The sequence below is a fragment of the Arachis duranensis genome, chromosome 8 (genome assembly GCF_000817695.3).
Source record: "Arachis duranensis cultivar V14167 chromosome 8, aradu.V14167.gnm2.J7QH, whole genome shotgun sequence".
Lineage (NCBI taxonomy): Eukaryota > Viridiplantae > Streptophyta > Magnoliopsida > Fabales > Fabaceae > Arachis > Arachis duranensis.
This window is the reverse complement of record NC_029779.3, coordinates 32,239,706-32,266,423: the sequence shown is the minus strand read 5'-3', so window position 1 is coordinate 32,266,423 and position 26,718 is coordinate 32,239,706. Positions and strand designations below refer to the sequence as shown.

The 26,718-nt window shown below is 34.9% G+C and overlaps 4 protein-coding genes across 4 annotated transcripts; 3 read left to right on the top strand and 1 right to left on the bottom strand.

Moving 5' to 3' along the window:
- Window positions 1-2,920: 2,920 nt before the first annotated feature.
- Window positions 2,921-5,289, top strand: LOC107462182 (probable L-type lectin-domain containing receptor kinase VII.2). The gene has a single exon (XM_016080747.3). The coding sequence runs from the start codon at window positions 2,982-2,984 to the stop codon at window positions 5,094-5,096; it is 2,115 nt and encodes a 704-aa protein (XP_015936233.1). The 5' UTR covers window positions 2,921-2,981; the 3' UTR covers window positions 5,097-5,289.
- A 635-nt stretch (window positions 5,290-5,924) lies between these two features.
- Window positions 5,925-8,158, top strand: LOC107462122 (L-type lectin-domain containing receptor kinase VII.1-like). Its single transcript, XM_021129354.2, has one exon. The coding sequence runs from the start codon at window positions 5,925-5,927 to the stop codon at window positions 7,989-7,991; it is 2,067 nt and encodes a 688-aa protein (XP_020985013.1). The 3' UTR covers window positions 7,992-8,158.
- Window positions 8,159-13,906: 5,748 nt separating this feature from the next.
- On the top strand, window positions 13,907-16,279 carry LOC107462120 (probable L-type lectin-domain containing receptor kinase VII.2). Its single transcript, XM_016080686.3, has one exon. The coding sequence runs from the start codon at window positions 14,208-14,210 to the stop codon at window positions 16,233-16,235; it is 2,028 nt and encodes a 675-aa protein (XP_015936172.2). The 5' UTR covers window positions 13,907-14,207; the 3' UTR covers window positions 16,236-16,279.
- Window positions 16,280-16,400: 121 nt separating this feature from the next.
- Window positions 16,401-21,627, bottom strand: LOC107462148 (probable serine/threonine-protein kinase At1g54610). The gene is made up of 8 exons (XM_016080716.3): window positions 20,715-21,627; window positions 19,799-20,083; window positions 19,285-19,602; window positions 18,984-19,211; window positions 18,642-18,742; window positions 18,114-18,228; window positions 17,284-17,754; window positions 16,401-16,919 (listed from the first exon to the last, which is right to left on the bottom strand). The coding sequence occupies exons 1-8, from the start codon at window positions 21,093-21,095 to the stop codon at window positions 16,755-16,757; spliced, it is 2,064 nt and encodes a 687-aa protein (XP_015936202.1). The 5' UTR covers window positions 21,096-21,627; the 3' UTR covers window positions 16,401-16,754.
- Between the last annotated feature and the right edge of the window lie 5,091 nt (window positions 21,628-26,718).

Here is a 26,718-nt window from a genome sequence, read left to right as displayed (position 1 = left end):
TCAGAGATATATAGTTGAAGGCGTGAACTAGAGTAAAGGAAGGAGAAGTTGGCAAACGGTGGAGAATGGCAATGAATGGTGGAAGACAGAGGCGTAGAGCATTAGAGCAGTGAGAGAGTGAGAGTTGAAAGAGGGGAACAATGCAGAGAGTGAGAGTTGAGTGAGTGGCTTCGTTGAGTTAGATTAGGTTTGTGGGTGGGTTAGGTTCCGGCCTCAAAACGACGCGTTTTAGGGCATGTTAAAAACCAGGGCTTAAAAAAATCCGACCAGTTTGCCTGGTTCATCGGTTAGCCACCGGTTCAGTCGATTTTTTTTGTTGGTTTTTTACAAGCCAATCTTGGGTCAACCGAATTGGCTAGATGACTTGTTTTTGGTTAATCTGGTCGAACTGGTCGGTTTGATTCGGTTTTTAGAATCTTAGTTTCCAGATATATTAAGAGTATTAAATTTAAGATGAAAGAGTTTTGACATAATGAAAATTTATTATCCAAATCTTCTTAAATTTTAATCAGAATCTCATGTTGATAATGTGTTGTAAAATAAATAAAGAAGAGAAAATAAATATAAAATAAAAAAGTATAAATAGAGAATTCTAATATTAATATTCACTAATATTATTATCTCAATATAACTAAGATGATTCATATATATTCACTAATATTATATGTTGCACCGTACATCTCTAGAAAGAGAAAGAGAGAAAAATGTTTTATATTGATTTTGTATGTGTTATATCTCAGATTGTGCTATTTTATTTATACACATATAGGACATTATTTTCAAACCTTATTAAATACAATCTCATTTGATAATATGAGTCTCTCAACTTTAAAAATCCAATAGTCTATATTAAAAGTCATAAACATTCATATCACAATATTAAGTTGTTAACCCTTTGTTTTTAGCATAGAATTTTTCAGAAAACATATATAATGATATTGAATTTCATTTACAGCGTTGATATATGTGTACTTTTATCCTCATTCATTTTTTAAAACGATCTTACTTTTATTTTGTTTAAATATCAAAATAAATATCGTCGTTTAAATATCTGTCCAACCTAATAAATCAGAACCAGCTCAACACTCTATAATCTTTAGAACTAAATTTGAGAAATCATATAATAAATTTTAAATTTAAAAGTTAAAATAATAAAAATTATAAATTTCAGAGAGTATTGCGAGGATTTAATCCAATTTCTGGTACCAAAACCCAAAGGATGAATCACGAAGCATGATAATTGAAGGTTACGTACTTACGTAATTATATGAAATAAAATGCGTTAGAATATTATTGGATCTAAACCACTTTCTCCGAAGCCACAAGTTAATTGACGGTGGGCCCCCAGCACTTTCTATGAAGGTGTGGATCAAATAATAATCATACGACACAAGACCAAAAATAAATAAATATGCTAAGGAATCGTTGTGGGATAAGGATAATTAGTTTAACGTAAAACTTTATGATAAAAAGAAAATGTAAAAATGTTTTTGTAAATTATAATAAAGTTGATAAAGTGTTTAGGCCACGACATAAATTGAAACAAGATCTCCTCCGTGGAAAAAAAAAATGGTGGCACGATTTATTCATCAATATTCAATACAACGTGGCTTATGAGTTATGAAACCAAAAGAGAGAGTGAGACAAAACACTCCCTCACCAACTCACACTGGCTGACGTATCACGAATTATGTGATTGCAACTATTGCCTTGTTTATTATTCTCATCATTTTTGTTTCCTTTCATGTAATGATATGTTTCTATATTTATTTTTGGTAATCTTTTTTCGGGAAAAATTATATCATCCATAGTGTCGCTTCCACCATGCTTTCATTTTGTGTGGGCTGGGGGACTGCCTCGCTTGCTCCAATCAAAGAAACTAAAATAGAATTAGACAAGTCAAAATTATTTTATTCTACCACTAATGAAATTTATATTAGTTAAATTATGTAAAAAAGGTAGAAAGATAAGTTGGTTAGGAAGGTTAGGAATTGGTTAGCTTGAAATTGAATTTCACTGATTAACTCCATCTTTTGTAATTATCCAACACAAGAATTATAAACACTCCTGCTTTTTAGTTTTAATTGTATCCATGAAATAGACACTTTTATTAATAATATACTAATATAATTACACACTGGTGTTAATAATGATAAAATGATAATAAACACTCATCCAGTAGTTAATATCCCAGTTGCCAACTTGTCTTTACTGAATATATATAATAAAAAATATATTATATTTTCTTACAGAAAAAATAAAATTTTAATTCATAAAAAAAAATCAAAAGTCACTTACAGATAGTAGAAAAATCATAAAATTTATATCTAATAAATAAAAAATAAGTATTCCGTTGATAAACTATTATTTAATAGAAAACGTAATATTTGATTATAAAGAATTTTAAAAGATAAAAATAAAGATAAATCGAAATCTATTGCATTTCTAAATCGACATAAATACTATTTCTCTTTTTTTTGAATAAATCTAAATATTTTCTAAATCTTCATAAACTTTTATAAACAACAAACTTTTTTTTATAAGATATTCTTTCCAAATTTATAAAAAATTAACTTGGTTGGTTGAGTGACGAGTGGTCAGTTTACTCGTCCGCTTAAGCAAGTGTCGGAGATTCGCAGCAACCCATTAATCAGAAGCAGACCCTTAAATGAAACTCCAATTCGCAATAAATTAATCTTTAATATGTAGGATTTAATGGGCAACCAAAAAAAACTTATAAAAATTATACTACCAAAATCGTAACACTTATAAAGATGAACTATTATCACCACAAATAACCCCACAAGAGGATTATATTAATTCTAATTCTTCAATTTTATTATTATTTTTTGCAACAAGGACAAGGGTCAATAGTCAATACGAAAAAACAGCACATGTTTTCTTGGTAAGCTTTGTACAAATTAAAGTACTAGAAAGTGAAGCAAAGAACCATCTTCCTTTTTGATTGTCTTACCTTAACCATGAAGATGATGATGATGGTTCATGATATTCATACCTTGTTCTTCTTCATGGCCATTCTCAATCTTAACATAGCTCTTTTGAGTTGTGTGTCAGCAACTGAATTTGTGTATAACAGAAACTTCAACTCCACAAACACCAAGCTCTATGGAAATGCCACAATCCAAAACTCCATTCTCTCTCTCACTAACCAAACTTACTTTTCCATTGGCCGTGCCTTTTACCCTTTCAAGATACCAATGAAGAAACAATCAAATTCTACCCTTCTTCCCTTTTCAACCTCTTTCATATTCTCCATTGCTCCTATCAAGAACTTCCCCATTGCTCATGGCTTTGCTCTCTTCTTCACTCCTGTCATGGCCATCCATGGTGAACTCTCAGGGAACTACATGGGACTATTTAACCGTTCCACAGCAGGTAACGCCTCAAACCATGTATTTGCCATTGAGTTTGATGATTTTAGGAATGAGGAGTTCAATGAATTGAATGATAACCATGTTGGTGTTGATGTGAATTCAATGATGTCTGAGTATTCTGAACCTGCTGGGTTTTGGGGTGGGAAAGATGGTGAAACAATGGAGGAATTGAAGCTTGCTAGTGGTGAAAATTATCAGGTTTGGATTGAGTTTGATGGTTCACATATCAATGTTACTATGGCCATAGCAGGGCATAGGAAGCCTCAAAGGCCTTTGATTCATAATAAGCCTATTAACCTTTCTGGGGTTTTCTTGGATGAGATGTATGTGGGGTTTTCTGGGGCAACAGGGAGAATGGTTGATGAGTGTAGAATCTTGGCTTGGAGTTTTAGCAATTCGAATTTTTCGATCGGTGATGCCTTGCACACCAACCGTTTGCCTTTATTCGTGCATCCAAAGGCATTGGTTTATAGATCAAAATATTTCATTTTGGGGGTCATTTTTGGTGGATTGATAGTTATTGGTTGTGGTACTTTGGTGTTTATGAGTTTATTATTAAGATCCAAAGGAAAAAGAGGAGGGAAAGATGAACAGGTTGAAGATTGGGAATTGGAATATTGGCCTCACAGAATTAGCTATGAAGAGATTTGTGTTGCGACGAATGGATTCTCCGAGGAGAATGTGATTGGGAATGGGACAAGTGGGAGAGTTTACAAGGGAGTGTTGAAAGGTGTAGAAGTCGCGGTTAAGAGATTCAACCATGAAACTCAGCATGAGATGAGAGAGTTTCTGGCAGAGATCTCAAGCCTAGGGAGAATGAAACACAGGAATTTGGTTGGTTTCAGAGGGTGGAGCAAAAAAAAAGGAGGGAAATTGATCCTTGTATATGATTATATGGGGAATGAGAGCTTGGATAAGAGAATTTTCGAGTGTGAAGATGACACCATGATACTCAGCTGGGAACTCAGGCTCAGTGTGCTTCAAAATGTAGCTTGTGGAATTTTGTACCTACATGAAGGCTGGGAATTCGAGGTCTTGCATAGAGATATTAAAGCAAGTAATGTACTACTCGACAAGGATATGAACGCACGATTGGGAGATTTCGGCCTAGCCAGGCTGCACCGACAGGAAAACGTGTCTGACACAACAAGAGTGATTGGAACTCTGGGTTACATGGCACCAGAGCTAGTCCGAATTGGTCGACCATCAACCGCTACTGATGTGTACAGTTTTGGAATATTGATCTTGGAAGTGGTGTGTGGGAGAAGGCCTATTGTGGTAGATAAACCTGCATTGGTTGATTGGGTATTTTCCCTTATGGAGAAAGGGCAATTGAGTTTTGCCGTTGATGAGAGGCTGAAGAATCAAAGTGGTTTCAGCACTGAGGAAGTTGAGAGAGTGTTGCATTTGGGTTTGTTATGTGCAAGTTCAGACCCTGGTATTAGGCCAGCAATGAGGCAAGTGGTGAAAATTTTGGAAGGAATAAGAAACTGTGATTGTAATGATTCATGCATCAATATGAGTCTTCTTGGGAAAATAAACTCAGCGGCATCATGGTCTAGGAGTTCAACAAGTTCTGCCACTGTGAATTATCCTACTTTTGATGAAATTTTGCAGACTAAGTTCTATTCCACAGCATCTCAAAGCTTCTCTTATCCAAGCCTACAACCAGATTCTGAGTCAATCTCAGAAGGAAGATGAGAATTGAAATTGAGTCTATCACCATGTAGAGTGCTAGAAGCACTTGCCGCTGCTTTGTAAGTCTTTTGTAACACTGAAGGATGATGCTTCTTGTCATCAATTTCTGTAACATAATTTTTTTTTCCACTTTTGTTTAATTTTTTTTTAAATGTTCATTGCAACATTATAATTAATATATCTCGTGGATTTGTCATTTCCATTCTTTATATGATCATAGTAAAACTACCTTATTTTAGTATTAGCATACCTATTGAATTTTTTAATTTGATTTTGATGTATTTTATTCTATGAATATTCTTTTGTCGACTTTTATTCAAGAGAAGGACTTACGTTTTTCCAACGACAGAGACACATTTTTGTACACTATAATAATATTCATATATACTAATTAATTCACAATGCGAAAGGTAGGTGCCATACATTTTTCTTTCAACCCATTTTTTCTACCTCGGTTTTTGTTCCAAAGGAATACTCTATAACAAGAAGTTGCAACATGCTTCTAGTCAAAATTAAACTACCAAGTTCTCTAAATACCTCTTGTGGGACAGATGACACTTATGTTGACCTAAAATATTCTCAAATGTTTAAATCAGAAACAAATATGAGAATTGAGAAGGAAATGCTAATTTTCAGCAACCAAGGTTTGAGTTGATATGACTGATCTGCAATGACTTGTGTATGCCGGCAAGTACCTTTCAAAGAACATACCATTAACTTTCCTCCTCCTCCTTATTTTTGACACTTCACTGGAGATAAAGAATCATATGCAGAGCCTTATTTCAAGTTTGAAAAGTTTGGTTACCATTCTCATTCCTCAGTTACATTCCAATGTCTCTATTTCATTTCCTTGTTATCCTTCTTCATATTGTAACCACTCTGAACTTAGCTTCAGCCACTGAATTTGTCTACAACACAAATTTCAGCCACAAAAACATCAATTTATTTGGAAATGCAAGTATTGAATCCTCCATTCTAACTCTAACTAATCAGAGTTTCTTCTCCATAGGCCGCGCTTTCTATCCTCATAAAATACCTACCAAACAAGCCAACTCTTCAACTCTTCTCCCATTTGCAACCTCCTTCATCTTCTCTGTTTCCCCCATTAAAAACTTTGTTATTACTGGTCATGGTCTTGCTTTCATATTTGCACCATCAAGAGGTGTAAACGGCAGATCCTCGGCCGAGTATCTTGGCCTTTTCAATCTCAGCAATGAAGGCAGTCCCCAGAACCATGTTTTTGGAGTTGAATTCGACACAATTATGAATGAAGAGTTCGACGATATCAATGGAAATCATGTTGGCGTTGACATAAACTCGCTTGCTTCGACAATTTCACATGAGGCTGGATATTGGTGTGGGAATGATGATAAGGAGTTCAAGGTGTTGAAGATAAGCAATGGAGAGAATTATCAGGTATGGATTGAGTTCAAGCATTCACAGCTTAATGTTACTATGGCTAAGGCAGGACAAAAGAGGCCTCGAGCGCCTCTTATCAGTATAAACCTTAATGTTTCTGAGGTTCTTATGGATGAAATGTATGCTGGTTTCAGTGCATCAACAGGAAAAATATTAGACAGGGTTAATATTCTTGCTTGGAGTTTTAGCAATTCAAATTTTTCAATTGGTGATGCTTTAGTGACTGACAACTTGCCTTCATTCTTCCTTCATAAAAGATGGTTTTCCGGATTAAGAGCCTTACTTCTTGGAGTAATCAGTGTGCTAATCATTGGTTGTGGCTCTACAGTGTTGTTTGTGCTACGCAGGCGAAACAAGAAAGGTGAAGAACTTGAAGACTGGGAGTTAGAGTATTGGCCTCATAGGATTAGTTTCCATGAGATTGATGCAGCGACTAGGGGTTTCTCTGAAGAGAACGTGGTTGGTAATGGCGGAAATGGGAAGGTATATAAAGGAGTTCTGCAAGGTGAAGAAGTAGCAGTGAAGAGAATTCTTCAAGAAAGAGAACAAGGGATGAGAGAGTTCTTGGCTGAGGTCTCAAGTCTTGGTAGAATGAGGCACAAAAACTTGGTTGGATTGAGAGGTTGGTGCAAGAAAGAAAAGGGAAACTTGATTCTTGTTTATGACTTGATGAACAATGGAAGTTTAGACAAAAGGATCTATGACAGTGACGAAAACATGATGCTATGTTGGGAAGAGAGGATAAATATTTTGAAAAATGTGGCTGCAGGGATTCTATACCTGCATGAGGGTTGGGAAGTTAAGGTTTTGCATAGGGACATCAAAGCAAGCAATGTTCTACTGGACAAGGAGATGAATGCAAGGTTGGGAGATTTCGGATTGGCGCGAATGCATGATCATCATGGACAAGTAGCCACCACAACACAAGTATTAGGCACAGTAGGATACATAGCTCCTGAAGTAATTAGAACTGGAAGAGCATCAACACAATCTGATGTGTATGGTTTCGGAATAATGATGTTGGAAGTGCTTTGTGGAAGAAGGCCAACTGAAGAACACAAGCCAGGGCTACTTGAATGGTTGGTCTCCCAAACGGTGAATGGCCAGTTGCTTAGTGCTGTTGATCAGAGATTGAAGGCTAAGGGTGGATACACCATTGAAGAAGCTGAGAGGTTGCTTCATTTGGGTCTGTTATGTTCAAATTCAGACCCTAATAAGAGGCCAATGATGAGGCAGATTTTGAAAATGCTAGAAGGTGATATGGAAGGAGTTGATTCTGATGAAGAAAATATGGAGATCAGTTTACTAGGAAAAATAAAATCAGCATCAATGTGGTCTGATAATGAATGTACTTTTCCACAACCTACTTTGGATGAAATTAGGATATTCAGTTCTAGTTCTATGATGATTCCTAGAAGTGGCTCAGGTACCATTCCTCCAGAATTCTCAGAATCAGACATCATTAGAGAAGGTAGGTAACATTTTAGTTGTTGCAATTTTCAGATTATCCACCATGTTGAATAAAGAAAATTCAAAGGGTCTACCTTGTTAGAAGCTTGTGAAAAACTACCAAAAAAGCAATTCAAAGTTTTCAAGACTTTTCAATGCACGTGACCAATTGACGTCCAAAGAAGGACTCATATATTCCTGTGTAATTAAAAAAAAAAAGTGAATTGATTTACTACTGCTATTTTTGAATTAGTTGTTTGCCTATCCTTCTTGTTTATTGACAGGTAAAATTTAGAGAATTTTTTTTTTTTTTGAAAATGTTATTTGAACATTTAAAACGGTGTCTACGACAGGCTTATAGATAAAAACAACGAATTTGGATAATAAAGTGCGGACCACACCAAAATCTAAAGGTGATGGAATGAGTGTCAATATAAAATATTATGTTTAGATATTCAAAATGCATTTCGCACTCAGAAATTAGTATCAATTAATTCTGCATGCAAACTTATAAGATTTATGTACCTCTGAGCACTAGTGTTCGCTAAAAAAGTAACTGAAAATTTGTTAGAATGAGCTTTTTATAAGAACTTAATACAAATTTGCAGCCATATATGGAGTGGTCCAAAGAAGTAATTTTCCATTTCATTAATATCATCTAAATAAATTTATGACATATGTTGTGTTGGAACCAAAATTGATACTGAAAAAATGATTTTCTGCTGCCTCTCTATTAGCTTTATGTGGAATATATATACATACACATCAGTCTAACAAACTAACAAACTAGCTATCAAACTAACAAACCCCTAATCTAATGGAAGAGATTCCTCTCTAAATAAGGCTAACTAACTGCGTGCAGTAAATAAATAACAACAATCTGCTAATACTCCCCCTCAAGTTGGTGAAAAAATGTTAATGATTCCCAACTTGCTGATTAAATTCTTAAACAAGGTAGGCTGTACAGCTTTTGTTAAAACATCAGCAAGCTGATGTCCTGACTTCACATGCACCAACTTCACGGTACCGTCCTGTACACGTTCTCGAGCAAAATGACAATCCATTTCGATATGTTTGGTACGCTCATGGAAGGTGGGATTCTCTGCAATGTGGATTGCAGCTTTGCTGTCACAGAAAATGAAGGGCAGATTAACTTGTATCTCAAAGTCCTGAAGCAGCCGCATAATCCATACAACTTCAGCCGTGACATTGGCAAGTGCTCGATACTCTGCCTCAGCCGTGGACCTCGAAACGGTGTCTTGTTTCTTCGACTTCCATGAGATTAGAGAATCGCCAAGGAAGACGCAATAGCCGGTAGTAGATCGTCTGGTTTCGGTACAGCTTCCCAATCAGCATCCCCATATGCCTTGATCGATAAAGGGGAAGAAACCGAAAAGAGCAAGCCCTGTCCAGGTGCAGCCTTTAAATACCTCAAAACATGATAGACAGCATCCAAATGGGTAGTGCGAGGAGAAGACATGTATTGGCTCAGCTTGTTCACAGCAAAGCAAATATCCGGTCTTGAAATAGTGAGGTAAAGCAACCTGCCAATCATCCTCCTATATTGCCCCGCATCCTCGAGCAAATCCCCGTCAGTGGCAGTAAGTTTTATGTTTGGATCCAAGGGTACAGAGGCAGGTTTACAATCCAAAAAACCAGTGTCTTCAAGCAAAGATAGCGTGTAATTTCGTTGAGACAAACAAATGCCTTCCTCAGATTTTGCTATCTCCAATCCAAGGAAGTACTTTAAGGGGCCAAGCACCTTGAGTTTGAAAAGACCCTGCAAAGTTTGCTGAGTTTGGGCAACCATATCACCAAGTTTACTAGCAACAATGATGTCGTCGACATATACAAGCACCATAACAAGTGAATCACCTGTTCCTTTATGAAATAGAGAATAATCTGATTTGGATTGAGTGAAACCAGCACCAAGTAAAGCAGTGGAGAACTTGGTAAACCATTGCCTCGAAGCCTGTCTCAAGCCATAAATTGACCTGTTTAGTTTGCATACAAGCTTCTCCCCCTGCTCCCCCTTGCTGGCATATCCCTGAGGTAGTTGCATATACACCTCCTCATCAAGATCACCATTCAAGAAGGCATTATTAATGTCTAGCTGCAACAATTTCCAATTCTTCACAGCAGCAACAGCAAGGAGTAAACGAACAGTGGTGAGTTTGGCAACCGGTGAAAAAGTCTCCTTATAGTCTACACCAGCTTGTTGAGTGTTTCCTCTAGCAACCAAACGAGCCTTGCATCTATCAACTGACCCATCTTGCTTGCGCTTCACCTTATATACCCATCGACAACTAATACAATGTTTTCCGATCGGAAGCGAAACTACCTCCCATGTACAGTTATTCTCCATAGCTTGTAATTCCTCAGCCATAGCTTGTTGCCATTGAGGATACTTGGCAGCTTGGTGATAAAATTGGGGTTCATAAAAATCGGAAACTTGCATACAATAATCCTTGTATGCTGGACTCAATCTCTCATAAGAACAAAAATGCACCATCGCCAAAGGATTCACCACATTGTTGCAATGGTAGTCTGTAAGATAGGTAGGTACCCTATGGAGTCGCTGACTTCTTCTCAATGGCTGTGGGTTCTCAGCTCGTGGCTGTGTCACAACAGGGACAGGTGTAGCTGGAGCAACAAGTTGAGGTGTATTAAGGGAAACTTCATTTGGCTTAGGAAGGACATGATCATCAAAAGGATCAGGTAAGGAAGAATAAGTGTTGCCAAGCTTGAAGGGAAAATTCAATTCATGAAAAATCACATCCCTTGAAATAAAGAACTTCCTATTCTTGAGATCATAGAGTTTGTACCCTTTGTAACCTCGTGGGTAGCCAAGAAAAACTGCTGGAATGGCTCTAGGTGAGAACTTGTTCCTAGAGGAAGGTAAAGTCGAAGCATAGGCAAGGCATCCGAACACCTTCAAGTCTTCATATGCGGGTGCCTTATTGTAAAGTAATTGATAAGGGGACTTCCAGCCAAGAGTAGAAGAGGGAGATCTATTGATCAAAAAGGCTGCAGTAGCAATACATTCACCCCAGAAATAAAGTGGGACACCGGATTGATAATACAAACTCCTTGCTACATTCAAAAGGTGTTGATGCTTCCGTTCCACCACCGAATTTTGTTGTGGTCGCTCAACACAACTGTATTGGTGAAGAGAACCTTTTGATTTTAAGAAATCAGTAAGAGCTAACTCAGGTGCATTGTCAGACCGAATCTTCTTAATCACAGCGCCAAACTGAGTGTGAACCATGGCAAAAAATTCTTTAATGATGGTCGTAGCATCAGATTTGGCTTTCAACAAATAAATCCAGGTATATCGACTATGATCATCTACCAAAGTGAGAAAATATCGCTCCCCCAAATGCGTAGCAACATGATAAGGACCCCAAGTGCCGCAGTGTATCAATGAGAAGCATTCGGACTCCTGATTATTGTTGGAAACGAATGGCAACCGTTTTTGCTTGGACAAAGGGCATATGTCACAAAGGAAATTTTTATTAGAAGATGAAGAATTACAATTCAAGGGCAAATGTTGCAAAACAAGAAAAGAAAGGTGGCCTAATCTATGGTGCCACAATTTTGCACTTATTGCATTACAAGAATCAGAAATGGCTAACGTATTGGCACAATCTGCACTATTACATGTAGGTGCATTAACATTGACAGCTGGTGTGTGTGTGTAAACATACAATCCGTGTTTCAATTCACCTTTCCCAATCATCTTGGAGTTCAGGTGGTCCTGAATCACAAAGCCAACATCAGAAAGGAGAATATAAAGGTGCTGCTTTAACAATAAGGAACTCACTGAAATCAGGTTAATTTTGAATGAAGGCACATACAAAACTTCAGTGAGTGTGAGGGTTTGAGATAATGAAACAGAACCAGAAGCAAGCACAGGTATGCGAGTATGATCAAGGAGAACCACAAATTTATTTGCAAACCAAATTGAAGGTTTGAAATTGTCCAAAGTACAGGTCACATGACAAGTAGCGCCAGAATCTAAGATCCATGATTTAACTCCAAGTGCAGAAATTAAAGCAGCAGAGAAAAGTTTACCTTCCCCTGCGCTTGAAGCTTCAGTAGTGATAATAGGGGGCATTGTGGATGGGACTTGTGTAGATAGGAGTGATATTAATTGTTGATACTGTTGAGAAGTGAGCTGAAGAGGAATGTCCTGACTTGTGTCCACATGATTGACCCGAACTGTGGCTGGACTTTGCTTCTTGTAATTAGGTGGATAACCATGTAACTTGTAGCATTTATCCTTGGTGTGGCCGAGTAAACCGCAGTGAGTACAGAGCGGCTTATCTTTCTTCCCTGGACGGATCACAGAGAGGCTTATCTTTCTTCCCTGGACGGATCTTGGAGTTAAAGTGTGTGTTCTTCACAGCAAAAGCCAGTTGCATCTCATTGCTTGTTGGAGGAGCAAGAGTCAGTCCTCGTTGCCACTCTTCTTGAACGATTAGCGAGAAAACTTCAGAGATGCTAGGCAAAGGCTTCATCAAGAGAATTTGGCTCCGAACTTGATGGTACACATCATTCAACCCCATCAAGAAGACAAGAACATATTCCTCATCAGCATGAGCTAAAAATTCACGAGCACCACCACAATTACAGCGTACTGAAGGTCGAAAATGGTATAATTCCTCCCACACACACTTTAGCTTAGTAAAAAACTGAGAGACAGAGAGAGAATCCTGTTTCAGATTGATTAACTCTTTTCGCAGTTCATAGATTCGAGGACCGTTCTTTTGCTGAAATCGGTGACCTAGATCTATCCAAATCTCATGAGCAGAACCAGCAAAGATCAAGCTCGATGCGATCTCCTTGGAGACAGAGTTGAGAATCCAGGTGCTGACGATGTCGTTCAGACGACGCCAGCGGAGCTTGGAAGAGTGAGACGCACCTTCCTCAGGCGGCGGAATCGTGCCGTCAACAAATCCAAGTTTGTTTTTGCCATTGAGCGCCATTTCCATCGATCTCTTCCATGAAGGATAATTGTCACCGGTGAGCACTTGCGAGACCAAGGCAAGGTTCGGTTGATCGGAGGAATGGAGCAGAAAAGGATCGGCTTCATCAATCGCCGCCATTGCAGAAAGAAAAATGAAGGTTGGAGAGAAGGGAGAAGAGAAGAAATAGAAGAAGGTTCGAGAAGAGAGGGAAAGTGAAAGGGGAAAAGAAGGTTCGAGAAAGAGGGAGGAAGATCAGAGAAGAACGCAGAGAAGTATGAGAAATTCTTCTGATACCATGTTGGAACCAAAATTGATACTGAAAAAATGATTTTCTGCTGCCTCTCTATTAGCTTTATGTGGAATATATATACATACACATCAGTCTAACAAACTAACAAACTAGCTATCAAACTAACAAACCCCTAATCTAATGGGAGAGATTCCTCTCTAAATAAAGCTAACTAACTGCGTGCAGTAAATAAATAACAACAATCTGCTAATATGTTGAGATGAAAAAGAGACATAAGTACAGAAGCTGAGCCTTTTTTGGCTTTTTTTTTCCCACGGTATCCTCAACTTAGTAGATCAAAGATTAATGTGTTACAAATCTGAATTTCATTTAAGAATTTGCTGCATGTATATAGCGAAATTTGAACTCTCTAACACTTGTTTAAGCAAACGAGTGTGCTAATCACTCGACCAACCCAAATTCGTTTTTTTTTTTGGACTATTTAGGGTGCGTTTGGTTTTATTTTCATTTTCTGTTTTTATTTTTAGTGTTTTCTGTTTTTTGGATTTTGTGAAGAAAAGTGAAAACAGGACTGTTTTCACTTTTTCCTTCACAAAATTTTGAAAATAGAAAACACTGAAAATGAAAACAGAAAATGAAAACGCAAAGCAAACACACCATTAATTGCTCAAATTAGCTAGGTTACCCTCTAGAAACTTGGCATACTTAGCTTAATGACTCCGCAAGATATTCATATCACTTTCTCTGATGGAATAGCTACCTTCATCATAGGTAAATAATGTCTAAAATCTTGATAAATTGTATTACATTTGAATGCCAAGTATACCTAAAGATGAGTACTTCACGTGCATGCCAAATTGCCAAAAGACAATTTAATTTATGCAACGACTTCTGTGGTGAATTGATGAGGATTGACCTGCAAAGACTTGAATGTGTCAGCAAATACTTTTCGAAGTATTAGATACGATACTTGATATATCTTTGCTGCTCTACACTCTTTTGGAGGATTCATAAGACATAAATCATATGCATCAACCTGTTTCAGTTTGGAAAAGTTTTTTCATAATGTCTCTACTATACCTCGTTCTAATTCTTCACACTTTAACCACTTTGAGCTCAGCTTCAGCCACTGAATTTGTCTACAACACAAACTTCAGCAACAAAAATATCACCTTATTTGGAAATGCCAGTATTCAGTCCTCCATTCTCACTCTTACAAACCAGAGTTTCTTCACCATTGGCCGTGCTTTTTACCCTCACAGAATACGAACCAAACGAGCCAACTCGTCCACCCTTCTCCCCTTTGCAACCTCCTTTATATTCTCTCTTGCCCCCTTCAAAAACTTTGATGCTGGCCCTGGTTTTGCTTTCTTGTTCACACCATCAAGAGGTCTAAATGGCACAACCTCAAGTCAGTATCTTGGTCTCTTCAATCTCAGCAACGAAGGCAATCCACAGAACCATGTTCTTGGAGTTGAGTTTGACACTATTAGAAATGGAGAAGTATTTCAAGACATAAATGACAACCATGTTGGTGTTGACATAAACTCGCTCGTTTCCTCGGTTGCACATGAAGCAGGCTATTGGGGTGGGAAGGATGATAAGGAATTCAAGGTGTTGAAGATAAGCAGTGGGGAGAATTATCAAGTATGGATTGAGTTCAACCACTCACAGTTAAACATTACTATGGCTAAGGCAGGAGAAACGCGGCCTAGAGTGCCTCTAATCAGTTCGAATGTTAATCTTTCTGAGGTTCTTGTGGAAGAAATGTATGTTGGTTTCAGTGCTTCAACAGGGAGGGCAATAGATAGTACTAAAATACTTGCTTGGAGTTTTAGCAATTCAAATTTTTCAATTGGTGATGCTTTAGTCACTGATAATTTGCCTTCATTTGTCTTTCATAAAAAGTGGTTTTCTGGATCAGGAGCTATAATTGTTGGAGTCTTCATTACTACAATTATTGGTGCTGGGTTTGTGTTGTTGATTTTCTTCCATGAGATTGATGCAGCAACAAGGGGGTTCTCTGAACAGAATGTTGTTGGTAATGGAGCGAACGGGAAGGTATATAAAGGGATCTTGCAAGGTGAAGAAGTTGCAGTGAAGAGAATCCCTCAAGAAGGAGAAGGGATGAGAGAGTTCTTGGCTGAGCTCTCAAGTCTAGGAAGAATGAGGCATAAAAATTTGGTGGGGTTGAAAGGCTGGTGCAAGAAAGAGAAGGGAAACTTGATTCTTGTTTACGACTTCATGAACAATGGAAGTTTAGACCAAAGAATCTTCGAGTGCGAAGAGAGAATGATGCTAGGGTGGAAAGAGAGGATTGAGGTTTTGAAAGATGTGGCTGCAGGGATTCTTTACCTGCATGAGGGTTGGGAAGTTAAGGTCTTGCACAGGGACATCAAAGCGAGCAATGTTCTACTGGACAAGGACATGAATGCTAGGTTGGGAGATTTTGGATTGGCACGAATGCACAATCATCAAGGAGAAGTCGCCGCGACAACTAGAGTATTAGGGACAGTAGGATACATAGCTCCTGAAGTAATTAGAACAGGAAGGGTATCAACTCAATCTGATGTGTATGGTTTCGGAATTTTGGCATTGGAAGTGCTTTGTGGCAGAAGGCCTATTGAAGAACACAAGCCAGGGTTACTTGAATGGTTGATGTCCCTATCAGTGGCTGATCAGTTGCACAGTGCTGTAGATGAGAGGTTAAAGGCTAAAGGGGGATACTCTATTGAGGAAGCTGAGAAATTGCTTCATTTGGGTTTGCTTTGTTCAAATTCAGACCCTAATATGAGACCAATGATGAGGCAAGTTGTGAAAATGCTGGAGGGGGAAATGGAAGGTGTTGAGTCTAATGAAGAAAGTGCAGAGATGGGTTTACTTGCAAAAATAAAATCAGCAGCAATGTGGTCTAGAAGTGAGTGTACCTTTCCACATAATGATTATCCAACCATGGATGAGGTAAGGATGTTCAGTTCTAGTTCTATGATGTTCAGTTCTAGTTCTATGATACAACATACAAGTGACAACAGTGCCATTCTAGAAGGCAGATAAAGTTTAGGTTCAAAGTTGTGGCCGTCTTTAGAAGTGTCTCAATGCATGTGATTAGATAACCTCCAAAGGAGGACTCTTTATTAAGTACTATTTATAAAAGTAGCTTTTTCTATTATTCATTTGCCAATCCTTATTGTTCATTGACTTAGAAGAAGGGAAGGAATATTCAAATCAAATTCTTTTTATAAAATGCCACAACTTACATTATTGTTTATATAATTACAAAATGTGCTTGCTTGAACATACTTTTTCAGATTCTGCAATGTTTAGAGATAAATAATATTGCCATTAAAGGAGAATGCTACTATGCATAAAATTGAATTCAATTTATCATACACTAGGTAAACCTAAAGGTGAGATGGACGGTTGAATAATTTGAAGTACATATAAACATCACAATCTCACCTTTAAATGTACCTAATGCATGTTAATGATTCTTGTGTTGAATGTAGGATGCGTAATAATTATATATAAACAGAAATGAAGTATGTGATTGACTAATGACTAATCATCTAACTTTCACTTTGCATGAATCTTGTCACCTTTGGACCTATCATTTCTTAATCGCCTTGAATATTCTTGGATCTTTCTATCATGTTCTTTGAGGATCTGATCTACATTGTTTGATGAAACCACCAATGGACCAGAGAGATACATTTTGTTTCCCATGGACTCACGTCCATCCTGAAATAGTGACATTATTGTTCAGCAAAACCACAGGATCAAAAGCAAATTTATAGAAAATAACGACAAATATTGGCATTTTTTATGATACAAGGATATAATAAAAAAAATGAGTTCTTACCAAAGATAAAAATTAGTAAAATGAGTTCTTACCAAAGATGGGAATTAGTAAAATGAGTTCTTACCAAAGGAAAAAGACTTGTACGAAAAAGTAACTGTAACCAAATTATTTTGTCTAGTGTTTATTTTAGTTTGTGAAGTAAAACCTAGATATTTTAACTTTCAGAAAGTACTCAATTGTACAGCCAATTTGGTCCAAACAGAACACACCCCATAAGACAGAAGAGAAATCTAAAAAACTAACCTGAATTAAATTTTCAGTGGGGATTTTTCCTTCTTGAAGTTGACTGATATCGATTCTCTGAGACAAGCGAGACCTATCATGCCTCCTCCTTGTTCCTGAACCACCATTAGTCGAAACAAAAGATTGTTGTAGTTGACTTGTTTTCTTCGACTTCAAGGGAACTGGCTTTTGTTCTTGATCCTGAGACAACACAGTCCTAGATGCCACTAAACCAGACACTTTTGAAAGATTGGCTTTGTTTGATCCAGAAATCTGGTCACCAACTTCGTTTCTAGCCTTTTCCCAGGCAAAGACCGGAACTAATGGACCTGAATGTGAAGGCCTCCGATAAAGAGGTCCAGAGAAGTCATTTTCCATTTCTTTAGTGTCATTTGACTGGTTATGTGGAAACACTAAATATCCAGACACTGCTTCGCCGTGAGAGTTTAACAATCCACTCTGGCTCTTTGAGCTTGAACAATGTTGCCCTTGCTGCATCCAATAAACTTGTCATATATCGAGATGAAAATTGAAAGAATATTTTGCAGTTGAGAGGGCAAAAGGAAAAAGAATAAATAGACATTTTTCCTCCCTTTTGGCATATTTGAACTAGTTCTTCTAATTTGAAGAGTATATACATAGCATAGTGTCTCATTGTATCTGTTTATACTTAGCAAAGCAAGCAATTAAATTGGAACTCTCAAAACATAATTTTCACTTGCCATTATCATCCTATGAAGAACAATCATGAGAAATCCTATAACTGGATGTATTCAACAGAGGCAGGTCATAAAAATTGATTTCAACTAGGAAACGTAACAAGGAGAAATGATGAAGCTTGTTTGAATTACCTGCACCGACTTGCGGGAGTTAACATTGCCTTTTGATTGGACAAAAGAATGTTGTTCGTTATCCTGTCTGACTCTCCATCCAGATTTTTGCTGCTTTCCCCCAGCAGCTCCTTGCCTAAGATGATAAACAAAAATGTATATCAACAATATTACTAGCTAACAAGTATAGCTCCCATATATGAACAAATGATGAATCATGTCATGCACAATACAAAGTCGACATAGGCCAAGAAACAAAAGCTGCAGTTGATTGAATTGCTAAAAAGCTTTAAGAGGAAACATATTACTATTTTTTCCAGACTTCAAACACCAATGATATGCATATTTCTTTGTGTTATATGTATTTGATTGACATATGATGTTGCTTTTGTTCATGTTGAATATCTCATAGGCTATAATTTATTTCCGAATGATAGTTTATGTTCTAATGATGGAATATAATTTTCCACTTACAGTTAATAGAAAATGCATCTCAATTTGTCTTTGTTCTACTTAAAAAGAGAATAATGATAATCTTATAGCAGGTACCTTCTTGTTGCCTCATCCAAGATTTTAGAGTCAATCTCTTTGCTAGGAGGATATTTTGGTAAACTTGATGGATCACAAGCAAGGGGTTCCAATTTAAAGAACTGCCGATAAAAGGGGGTAAATATCAAAATGGAGAATTACTGCCTCCAAAGAGTCTTAGAAAGGAAAAGGTTCCTTCAATATCTTGTAATACAGTATTACATGAGAGATATAGCGCTATCTTACACACAGTATGCAGAGAACATAGTCTATGAATCTCACAAAACGCATTACAGATAGATGAAAATCAAAATCAATTTAAACCATATTAACTGCACTTGCTGAAAACATAAATCCACTTACATCACTCTTTAGAGCATCGGCTGCTGTTCCTCGATTTGTAGGATCAACAGAAAGTAGGGTCTCTATAAGCCTCACGGCAGCAGATGGGCATTCCTTAAATGTGTCTGTAATACATCGCCTATAATGGTGCGGAGGCCTGAATACCGTTGAATGTGGCAACCGCAATTTACACCAGTAGTCCTCGGATGGTGATCCGCAAAGTTTAAAAATCTTATGCAATTGCTCAACCTACAAGGAACTAAAATTAAGCTAATGTAAAATATCAATTCAAAATTGTGCACGAGATTCTGAAAAATCATACCTCTGTTTTTCCAGGCAATATGGGCCTGCCAGAATATAATTCTCCAAGTATGCAACCAGTGCTCCACAAATCCACTGCAACTCCATAATGAGATGCTCCAAGCAAAAGTTCTGGGGGTCTATACCATAGAGTTACAACACGGCTGGTCAATGGAACATTATGATGGGGATCTAAAAAATTTGCCAAGCCAAAATCTGCAATCTTTAAGATGCCGTTATTGTCAATGAGAAGATTTGAGCCCTTTATGTCACGGTGGAGGACACCATGACCATGACAATGATCTAATCCACTAAGGAGCTGCTTCATGTAGCATTTAACCTGAAATAAAAAGGAAAATTACTTAGATAAGTTAGACTATCAGACTAACGAGTTACACAATAAAAAGGTTAATATCAAATAACAAAATGCTTCTATCATTATATCTGATAGGAATATGCATAATTATTGATAACCAGACACTGCAAAAGCTTAAACTATTAGGTAAAGACTTGTGAAAAATTTTAGTAATTGGTACCTGTGGTTCAGAAAACTTAATGGCAGGATTTGCTGCAAGTCCAGTAAGATCATGTTCCATATATTCAAAAACAAGGTACAAGCTGCGAGATGTTGGCGCTGTTATCAAACCCTCCAACTTTATTACATTTGGATGGTCAAGCCTGCGCAGAATGAGGATTTCCCTTGCCATAAACTTGACACTCTCAGGATCGAGATTATCAAAACGTACTCTCTTCAGGGCAACAATCTTTTGTTGAGTTATGTCACGTGCTTTATATACAGTACTATAAGTTCCTTGGCCAATCTGCACCATATGATACCATCACATCAATCATTTAGAAAGTGCAAGTGAGGAATGTATCAACGATAAAGCATCATCAAATTAACAAGTTCACACACAGAACAATAAAAGGACAGTTAAATCGTCTTAACTTGCATTCTTTTTCTTGCTTCCCCCCACTCTCCCCCCTTCCCTTTATTAACCATAATAAAAATAATGGAATGATGCAGTATTAGCTCCATTTTATAAAACACTCAAGTATAGAAAACAATGCAAAATGAATTACACACAAAATCCAGTCATCTAAATAAGTGTATACCAGCTAGCAGCCACATTTATTGCCATGTATGCTTCAAATGTAAAAACATGATTTGTGCGCATGTAAAGTATCAATGAAGTTAGTTATCTTCTGAAATTTAATTCCCTTCAAATCTTCAGTATACTCTACATGGGTTCATTCACACACCATAAGACACACAATTACCAGAAATGAAAATGTAATTAATCTAGTAACCCTCTTTAAATAAGGAAAACTGTAGATACTAATTGAAGTTAAAATTTCCCAATAGTAAATTAAGCAAAGCATGTATTAAGTAATTAGTAATTGAGATGTGAGAGCAGTAGAGCACATAGTCATACAAAATTAGAGCCTTACTTTATAGAACTTCTCAAAAGTATTAGCACTCCTAGGTATCCACCCTCTGATAGCTTCACCAGCAACAGAAGAAAGCCATGTGGGCCACCCTGCTGCAACTTGCTCTCCCTGTGAAGCCTTTGGAACTCTTCCAATTCCATGATGATAATTATGATGATGATGATCAACCACACCACTCAATTCATGCTTCTCTATTTTATTCTTTAACTCAACACCATCCAAAACCTTGTTATCCTCAACTCTTCTAGAAGAATTCAGCCTTGGAACACTGATATTTGATGATACCCTTTTGCTTGATGATGATGATGATGCCAATTTCCTTTTCATACCTTCCCTACTGTCATCAACAGCTGCAGAACTCTTGGAAGTTATGCAACCCATTATTGAAGCAGCGACAATAAGCTAATCTAATCTATGCAACAACTTCAAATCTTCAACAACTGTAAATATTGCTACCCTAGGATAATATCAACAACCCCTTCATGTAAATTCATGCATATCACCAACTAATCCGGGAAAGAATGAAAGATAGGAACTTTTCCCTATATGCATGCTCATATAACCATTGCCATCTAACAATCGTGTTTCAAAGTTGAGACCATGAATAGTATGAATTTGAAACTTTCAAATTGACCCCATTTTTGGCCCAATTCTAAAGTCAGCAACTTCGAATAACTACGCAATTGAGAACCCTCCACTAACACAAAAGAAACACCGATCGTTAAAATTCAAAAAGGAAGCGTTTTTCCATCAAAAGATGGGAAACAGGATCGTGTATGTTATGTGGAGCTTGAAAAATTAAAATGGGATTCAAGGGTTTTTGGGTGAATGGTGGATCTTATGCTTAGTGATTAAGAAGTGTTGGTTGGGCCGTTGGGGAATGGTAATTAAGGATTAAAAGTTGAACGCGTATGCATAGTTCATAATTCGTAAATCATTAATAAAATTATTGAAAATGATACGCGTATTCAGTCAAAGATCTCATTTTTTTTTTTCCATGTTTCTGAAAAGTTGACTCCATCTTTTCCTATTTGCTTTTCCATGCTCACGCAGTCACAATAGTGATAACCAGAAAACTACGGAGTATAGTTCCGTAAATTTATTTATTTATTCATTGAAAAAATAATTTTTAAAGGATTAAAATAATAAAAAATAGTTTAAAAGATTTTATAATATGATACAAATTTAATATTAACTATATATTTTTTAAAACATTTTAAAGATGAAATTTTTGTGCGACTGGTTGATAGTATAATTGGAAAAAAAATATTTTTTATCTTTAAGATTTTATAATTTTACATTAATTTTTTTGTTTTTATAATTTTTTTTGTAAATGACAAAAACTTTAAAAAATTAAAAAGAGTTTAGACATTGAATTTTATTCTAATATTTTGCATGGATCTTTTAAATAATTATCTAAATTCTCACCAAAATTTAGAGTAAATTTATAATTTATTGATTAAATGCAAAAATAATTTAAAATTTTGCTATTCTATACCGTAAGTATATCATAAAAAAATGTTTTAATGTTATTTAAAAGTAAATTTATTTTACGCTTTCAACATATAGAAATAATAAATAATATTAAAATATTTTTTTATCGTATACTTAATTTATATCTTTAGGACATAGGATAACAAAATCTAATAATTTATTATTTATAAATAAATAATACTTTTATTAAAATTTTAAAATGTTTATTTAAAAATTTAATCATTTTAACCTTTCAATCATATTTTTATTAATATCTAAATCTTTCAAAAATATTTCTTGTCCAAACCAATATTTTGCATGTTATAATTTAAATGGATAAAATTTATAATAATAACTTATTATGTAATCAGGGATTCAGGGTTGTTAGTAATGTTAGTGGTTTTAACGTTAATTCTTCTTTTACGTGTTAACTTTGTAACCACGGAGAATTTGGTTAGTCAAAATTAATATTATGGTCAAAGATAATAACAGCAGGTCTAATAATCCCAGAAGACGTTGAAGCACAAGAGCCAGAAATGACGTCACCAATCACTTTCTTAGAACTTGTCTTAAGTCGGCAACGCCACCAACTCACGAACCTACATCTGTCCTTATGATCCAAAGTCCAAATAAATACTAATATTTTTTGAGCCACAAAATATGAATTTTTTATTTTTAATATTGGAGTGGTACTGGTATTTTTCTTAAATGTGGATTATTGGAGTGTTATACTTAAATGTGGGATCGTTTAACTAGAGAAGCAGAAATCGGTGCCAGGGATTTGTGAGAGGTACACAAATCGGTGCCAGGAATTTGTGAAAGGTACACAAATCGGTGCCAGGGATTTGTGTACGTATACAAATCGGTGTCAGGGATTTGTGTTGGTACACAAATCGGTGCCAGGGATTTGTGTTAAAAAAAAATTAAAAAATTTTAAGTACAGAAATCGGTGCCAGGGATTTGTGTACTTCCACAGTTTTGAAAAACACCAAAAATTACCATGTTAAAGTATATCACCACTTTTACTTCCATAACAAAAAAAATTAGCCACAAAATATTATTAGCTTTAAATTAAAAATAAGATCCATACTAAAAATAATAATAAATATAAACATTGGTAATAAATAGGTTTCTAAAAACAGTCCAGTTATACATCTAAATTTTTATAGTAACTAAGTCTAATTAAATTGATCTAAATTTAACAAAAATTATTTTTATTACATAAATATATACACATACACGCTTTAATAATGCAAATATATCTTTTTTTATTTTTACGTTTTTTTTTGCATTTTTTCTTATTTTTCTTTTTTATTTTTCTCCTTCTTCGTCTCCGCATTCTTTTTTCTTATTCTTCATATTCTTCCTTCTTCTTTTTTGCTTTTCTCCTTCTTCGTCTTCTCATTACTTTTTCTTTTTCTTTGCGTGCTTCCTTCTTCTTATTTGCCTTCTTTCTCCTTCTTCTTTGTGTTCCTTCTTCTTCTTCGCGTGTTTTCTCTCAATCGTCATTCTTTTATTGTTGCTATTGTTGTTACGTTTTTTCTTTTCCTCCTATTAATTGAGGTTCATTTGGATTCAGAAATGAATTCGATGTGTTTTTGTTAATAATTGAGTTTTTTTTACTGCTTGTTCAAAATTGAACTAATTTCGATTCATTTGTAAATTAATTGAGGTTCACTTAATGCTGCTGATAAGTATTGACTAAATTTTTTATTCCTTAAGTAATTTCGGTTCATTTCTTAGTTTAATTGAGGTTCATTTGGATTTAGAAATAAATTGTATGTGTTTTTATTGATGATCGAGTCTTTTTAATTGTTTGTTCAAAACTGAACTAATTTCGGTTCATTTGTGTGTGCTGCTGATAAGTATTGACTAAATTTTTTATTCTTTAAGTAATTTCGATTTATTTTTTAGTTTAATTAAGGTTCATTTGGATCCAAAAATAAATTAGATGTGTTTTTGTTGATGATTGAATTTTTTTTAGTGCTTGTTCAAAATTGAACTAATTTCGGTTCATCTGTGAATTAATTGAGGTTCACTTGATGTTGTTGTAAGTATTGACTAAGTTTTTTATTCCTTAAGTAATTTCGATTCATCTTTTAGTTTATTTGAGGTTCATTGGATCCAGAAATGAATTTAATGTGTTTTTGTTGATGATTGAGTCTTTTTTACTGCTTGTTCAAAACTGAACTAATTGAATAGAATTGAGTGGAATCTAATGCAATTGAATAAAGTGATAATGAATAATTTCATTCTTCTTTGCTGAAAAATTTAGTCAATACTTATGGACAGTATCAAATGAATTTCAATTAGCACACAAATGAACCGAAATTAGTTCAGATTTAAACAAACAGTAAAAAAGACTCAATCATTAATAAAACACATCAAATTCATTTTTGGATTCAAATGAACTTCAATTAAACTAAGAAATGAACCGAAATTACTTAAGAAATAAAAATATTGGTCAATACTTATCAGCAGCATTAAATGAACCTCAACTAATACACAAATGAACTGAAATAAACTAAAAAATGAACCGAAATTATTTAATGATGGCATCAGAAAAAAATTAAAACCAATAAAAATAGGTTTAATTACTCTGTTGGTCCCTATAGTTTTATCACATTTTCAATTAGATCCTTATATTTTTTCTTTTCAATTGAATCCCTACACTATTTTTAATTTTGTAATTATGTCCTTTTCATGTTAAAAATGTTAAAATTAACATAATATTTTTATCAAAATACATGTGATCAAAGATTTAATTAAGCTTTTAATTATAAATACTTTCAATTTGTAAAGAAATATTTAATTAACTCTAATATTTTTTATACTAGGGAAGACTTGGTAATTACAAAATTAAAGCAATGTAAGGATCTAATTGAAAAGGAAAAAAATATAGGGATCTAATTAAAAATTTGGTGAAATTAAACTATAAAGGTAAAAAAAATAATTAAACCATAAAAATTTTAGCAAAATGTTGGTATTTTTTGTGATAACGATCGAAAAGAGAAAGATAACGAAAAAGGAAAAAAAGAAGAAGAAGAAAACGCAACATCGATAGAGAAAGAGAAGGAAGAAGAGGGGAGGAAAAAGAGAAAAAAAAAAAAGAGAAGGCGCATTATTTAAAAAGCGGTTATAATAACTTGGTTTAATTTGGTTAAGTATTTTGCTTAAATATAGAATTTTATTTTTATAAAAAATAACACTTGAAATTACAATATTTGTAAAATATGAAATGAAATGAAAATATCACATTTTTATATTTTTTAAGAACATAATTGGTATACAATATAATAAGTTTTTTTTTATTCCAAAAATTTTGCTATCATTTTTAAGTTTTAAATATTTTTTATTTCTTCGTCATCTAAGAGCCGGCGCCTTCAATTCATGCTCCCCTTTTCCTATGATATCTGATAAAAGAAAAATGAGAATGAAGAATTGGTATTAGATAGAATAGATTACTAAACATATTTCATTTGAGTATGATATAAAATATTTAATGAGAAATAATAAACAAACCATACGAAAATAAATTATGAATATCAGAACAAAAATTACACATCATCATAAGTTTAGTGGGTGACATGTTGATGATTTCACTTAATAAATATTTATAGTTTCATATATACTTTTGTAATAGGAATTCAAAGTTCTTTATCTTAAATACAATTCATTATTTTATTTTTCTCTTTAAACATGTGTTTATCAACATCTAATTAGTATTACTATGTAAAGTATATACTAAAATTAATAAATTACATCACGTATACATTTTGTTAATTTTTTATATTTGATAGACTAAGTATTAATTTATTTTGAATGAAAACTCCATTTAATAATATGAGTTGTTATATAAATCAAGTAGAATTCGAATCATCATAATGTTTATATAAAATTAAAATTATTTAAAACAAAAAGGTATTTATAACATAAATTTAGATCCATCCAACACGAGTTTTGTGTTGCCTTCCTTGAGGAGAATTACGCTAAGGGTTGCCCTAATTAAGTCAGATTAATTGCTTAATGATAACTAACCTCATTTGTTTTCTAAGAACTCGACTATGTTAAAGTGAGAGATATTACAATATTCAAATTTTTGTCCTTCTCTTATCATATTTTCGGCTTTACACCATATTATAGTAAAAAATTGTCACCATAAAAAGTCAGAACAAAAATTAAACCAAACTAAACCAAAGGACAAATTATTATAAGGAACTTATTAGAAGGAGTAGTAACATGCATTCGGTGTGATGTGAGTGAGTGTGAGACTACATGAAATTGAATTTGGGATGTGGAACAATGAAAGTAGTGCATGGTGCAGAAGTGCAAACTTTAGAGTAGAGAGATTATGATCATATAGGCACAACTTTAACCATTTAAATTTACTTATTAAAATTCATTTTGTGATTATTTTAAAACCATAATTTCTGTATCTCCATAGTGTATTCAACTACTATACCTTCACATACAAGAATTGATTTGGTTCCCCGGCCCCACTATCAAAAGGTCAGAATAAGCTGCATGGTAT